The sequence below is a fragment of the Festucalex cinctus genome, chromosome 17, assembly GCF_051991245.1.
Source record: "Festucalex cinctus isolate MCC-2025b chromosome 17, RoL_Fcin_1.0, whole genome shotgun sequence".
Lineage (NCBI taxonomy): Eukaryota > Metazoa > Chordata > Actinopteri > Syngnathiformes > Syngnathidae > Festucalex > Festucalex cinctus.
The window spans coordinates 20,882,111-20,887,110 of NC_135427.1; the positions used below are offsets into that span (position 1 = coordinate 20,882,111).

Sequence of the window (5,000 nt, forward strand, 5' to 3'; positions counted from 1 at the left end):
AAAGAATCCCAATAAATCCAAACGATAATCGGCGTCCTTGCGCTTGGCGACCAATCCGCAAAGGAAAGCACATCTGTATCAAAAGTCCTGAAAAATCTTCAATAGAAAAATAGGTCGGGACTCAAAATCTTCATCATCCTCTTAGCACCCGTGAATGAGGCTGGCTAACGTTTAGAAGCTCAAATATATATATTTTTTTTCTGCCCACAATTTTATTGCTTCACACATGAAAGCAAACGAGACTCTTAAAGGTATACTTGACTCATTGAGACATTTTCAGCAGTAAAAAATAAAATAAAAAATAAATCATATTTTGTCCAGAATGAATTTGATAACTATTATTTTTCATGTACAATTAATACCTTTTTTTAAAGTAAATTTTCTACATGCTGTCGACTGATGTAGGAAGTATGTAACGACCAATCATGGCTCAGTTTGCTGAACAACCTCAGAAAACAGGTGAACCATGATTGGTCGTTACCGTACTTCCTCAGCACAGGTGATGTCATCATCAGTCGACAGCAAGAAGATTTTTTTTTCTTTTCAAGGTATTAATTGTACATGAAAAATCATAGTTTTCAAATTAATTCTGACAAAATTGAACTTTTCACTGCTAAAAATGGTTCAGTGAGTCAAGTAACTCTTTTGGGGTGTGTCGCGTTACCGTGACGACCTGCACACGCACACACGCATTGTACCTTGTTGTTAGAAAGAAAAGGTGAAAAGGGTCAGGCGCAAAGGTCAAAGGTCACTTAGCATCCGGCTACAGCGGTAGTCCTTCCCAGCTGCCAAAGCCCCGACCCCCCTGGCGCTTGTTAGGGGGGCACATAGGGTGGCGGCGAGCGATACGGGGTCATGTTCTTGGGGCGCGAGCCTTTGCCGTCCTGGGGCGCCGCGAAGGGCGGCGGAGGTTGGTAGGGTGGGGCGTTGGGGTCGTCGGGGTCGCCGCCGTCCCGGAGCGCCGCGTACTCACCGGGGAGCCGGCGGCCCCGGGGCTGCTCCGCCTCCTCCCGCGGGCCGGCCTCGGGGTACTCGGGCGGCGGCAGCGGCGGTTTCTCCTCCAGCAGGACGAGCGGGGCGCCGGAGGACACTGGCAGAGCCTTGGCATTGTCGTCCAGCTCGTCGGCGAAAATGATGGGCACGCCCTTCTTGATGAAGGTGGCCTGCTCCTCCAGCGTCAGCTTGCCCTTGCGTTTCTTGCGATAGCACATCATGGCTGCCATCCCCGCCAGCAGCAAGATGGCTGCCACCACCACGGCGGGGATGACCGTGTGCAGGTAAACGTCGTCGGCGCTGCGCCGGCCGGTGCCCGGGGCCGGGCTGGCGGCAGCGGCGGGCGGCGGCAGCTCGGCTCGGCCCGGCGGGATGAAGGAGTAGGCGGCGCATCCGGCGCGCCCTTCGGCCGTCACGGCCAGCGGCCGGAAGTCGGGCTCCAGCGCGCGGCGCAGGCTTCCGCTGGGCCTACCATCGGCGTCGGCCAGCATCCGGCTGAGGCGACCGATGTCGTCAGCGGGACAGGGCGCCGGCGCCAGGCTGCTGTTGGTCCACTCCACCAGGATGGAACCGGCGCTGATGTTCCTCAGGCTCACCGTGCTGCAGTTGCGCTCGCCCACGGCGGCGGCCAGCTTGCGCACCAGCAGGATCTTCTTGTGGACGTCGGAGGTCAGCCGGCGCGGCTCCCCCTCCAGGCGGGCCGCGAACACCACCGGGCTTCTGTCCTTGGCAGGCCAGCGCGCCACGCGCACCTCGATGGCGTCGACGGCGCTCAGGCCTCCTTTGTCGGCGGCCTGCACAAAGTACTCGTGCTTGCCGGCGTGATGCGCATCGGGGAGGCCGTAAAGCAGCTGGCTGGTGCTGGCGGGGCAAAAAGGAGAGCGGGTGCGGTTAGATCGCATTTGGACGCCTCCCTCCCTTGCCGCCGCCTTACGCGCGACGACTGGTGCCTCCCACCCGCCGCTGCTGCTGACTCCAGTGTTAATTTTGACAAGAAATTTTCATTTAGTTATACTGTCATCTTTAGTCTAAAATTGATTAAAGTTTTAGTCATAATTTAGTCATCTGGTTGTATTTTAGTTTTGATCCAATTTTAGTCTACGAAAAAAAGAGCAATTTTAGTCGACTAAATTGACAGTTTAGTCGATATTTTCCTTTAGCATACATTTCAACTTTTATACAGAAAATTACCTATTTGTAACTGTAGTTTAACACGCAACACATTTAATGCAATAGTGTCTTTTATTAATTGTTTGAATGAAACATGTTGAACTGACAATAATAGAACTTAGTTGTCACCTAAATAAAAACAAAAAAAAAAGTGCATAATTGCTTTTGAGATTAACAATTGCACAATGCACAAATCAAGTGCAGTGAACACCAAGGTTATTTTAGTTGATTAAAACTAACAAAAAAAAACTCAGACTAAAATTAAAAAAACAATTTCGTTAAAATAAAATAAAAAGGAAAATGCTTTTTAAAAAACAAAAACTAACTGAAACTACATTTTATGTTTACAAAACAAACGTAAGAAAACCGTCCTTCGTTTTTAGTATTTGGTAATGAATTTATGCATGAGCCTTTGGGGATGATTTTAAATGTGTGAATGTTTAAATTATTTTTAGTAGATTTATTTTGATATAAACCGGAATAATGAATTTGAAAGTCACACAGAAGTGACGTCATAGAGCAGCAGCCAATAGAAACGCACCTTCACTTGACTTGACGAGCTCTACACAGAGGTTGCAGTTACGCTTTTGGCCAGATGTGGCAGTCACGAGTAAATAATGCAGCTTTAAAGTTGGCTATTTTGAAGCAAAAGTTTTCATGTCATCAAATAGGATTTTTCTTTTGTCAGGTTACAACGACGAGGAGCGATCGTCGTTTGTGCTACTTTTTGACTTACGAGTGCCTCAACATTTCCAGTTACGGCGGCCGCAAGCCGTTAGGTGCCGCCAATAAGTATGTAGCGTACTTGTGAGTTACAAAACAAAGCAAACGCGCGCGCAGGCAAGTGGAGATGAACGGACGCACCTGTTGAATTGGATCCAGGAAGTTTCTTCTACCACTTCGTTCAGGTTCTTCCGCAAGCTCAGACGCAGCTTGTCGGTGGTTCCGTCTTCTTTGTCGAAGAACGTGTCGGAAGGGATCTTCACCTCAAAATAGGTCCCCACCAGAGCGTTCACCTGGTCGACGGGGTTGCGTAGAACCGGTTTCTCGTTGTACGGATCCGAGGGCGGGCCCGGGGAAGGCGTCGCGCGTGGCTTGGCCGTGGACGTCTTGGGCTCGCGGGGCACCGGCGTGGTTTTGGGCCGTTTGGGCTTCTTGGTGGGTTTGCGTGTGGGAGCCGGCGGCGTGGCGGTCACTTCCACGTAGACGGGCCGGGTGGCTGTGGGCTCGATGGGAAGTACGACGGTGCTGGTGCTCTCCATCACCTTGGTGGGTTGAGGAGGCCCCGGGGTGGGTGTGTGGTAGAGCGGGTCTCGGACCCGTATGGTGGGCTTTCCCGGTAGCGGGACGGGACCACGCGCGGGCGGCGCCGAGCTTTGGGGAGGCACCGCGATGGACGGCGACGACAGCGTGGGGACGATTCGCACGGGCGGCTCCGCCACCACCGACGACGGCGGTAGCGAGGTCAGGACGGGCGTGGGCGTGTTGTTGAATTGGCGCCGAACGCGCTTGGCCACGTGAGGCTTCTTGTTGGCGACGTGCCAGCCCACAACGGGGTACCCCAGCTTGGCCGACATGGCGCCCCCCTTGGCTGGACCCTCGACGTTGGACAGGTTGGGTACGCTGCTCTGGTCCAGTCCGCAACCCAACTTCCACGACAGCAGGGCGCCGTTCTCCACCACCTGCAACCATAAAGACAATCGTCGTTTGTGGCTGCCATTTGCAGGCGCATCAAGTCAAGTCAAGTCAAATCAAGTCAAGTTAAGCTTTATTTATATAACACCTTATCATGTTAAAAAAAAAAAAAAAAAGCACTTTAAGTGCTTTACACACACACACACACACACACACACAAAAACGCGTCAAACTCTTTCTTAGTGAGGTGCCTCAGCAGGCTGCGTAGTGCTAATGCAAGTCAAGTCAAGCTTTATTTATATAGGACCTTATCATGTACAAAAACAACTCAAAGTGATTTACACACACAAAAAAACAACAAAAAATGCATCAAACTTTTCTTAGCGAGGCGCCGCAGCGGGCCACGTAGCGGTCATGCTAATGCAAATCAAGTCAAGTCAGGCTTTATTTATATAGCACCTTATCGTGTACAAAAACAACTGAAAGTGCTTTACACACAAAAACAACAAAAGAAAATGTGTCAAACTCTTTCTTAGTCTTAGCGAGTCGTCACTGAGGGCCACGTAGCGCTAATGCTAATGCAAGTCAAGTCAAACTATTTATATACCTCCTTATCAGGTACAAAAACAACTCAAAGTGCTTTACACAAAAAAAAAACTTTTCTTAGCGTGGTGCCGCAGCAGGCCACGTAGCACTAATGCTAATGCAAGTCAAGTCAAGCTTTAGTTATATAGCACCTTCTCATGTACAAGAACAACTCAGTGCTTTACACACAAAAAAACAAACAAAACACGTCAAACTGTTTATTTTCTAACGAGGCGCCGCAGCGGGCCATATAGCGCAAATGCTAATGCAAGTCAAGTCAAGCTCTGAATAGGACCTTATCATGTACAAAAAAAACTCAAAAACGCATCAAACTCTTTTCTTAGCGAGTCTCCGCAGCGGGCCATTTAGCGCTAATGCTAACCATCAATGCTAACAGCCATCTGTAAACTTGAAATCATTTGACACTTGCACAACTCACGAGACAACATTTGTAAATCAATAAAGTCTCCTCGGACCTTCTTAAAAGTTGGGTTAGGTTTGAGGTTCGGGTGACCTCCAACCAAATTTGCTGACTGTGACACAAGTTGTGATTCACTTGAACGTAATCAGCTGGACTGGAACAAGTCCAAGTTGTGGGCGAAAGCGTGGTTACGTCA

At 49.7% G+C, this 5,000-nt stretch overlaps 1 protein-coding gene and 1 long non-coding RNA gene across 2 annotated transcripts in view; one reads left to right on the plus strand and one right to left on the minus strand.

Annotated features, from left to right (window-relative positions):
- Window positions 1-5,000, plus strand: part of LOC144004473 (uncharacterized) — a 36,159-nt gene that overhangs the window by 24,696 nt on the left and 6,463 nt on the right. The window lies entirely within an intron of this gene.
- The window catches only part of LOC144004471 (dystroglycan 1-like), a 22,219-nt gene that overhangs the window by 92 nt on the left and 17,127 nt on the right, over window positions 1-5,000 (minus strand). The window contains exons 4-5 of the mRNA XM_077501636.1: window positions 3,028-3,845; window positions 1-1,854 (exon numbers count right to left, since the gene is read on the minus strand). The exon at window positions 1-1,854 is cut by the window's left edge and continues 92 nt beyond it. Coding sequence (XP_077357762.1) covers window positions 816-1,854; window positions 3,028-3,845 — 1,857 coding nt within the window. The 3' untranslated portion in view covers window positions 1-815. The remainder of the gene's footprint in view (window positions 1,855-3,027; window positions 3,846-5,000) is intronic.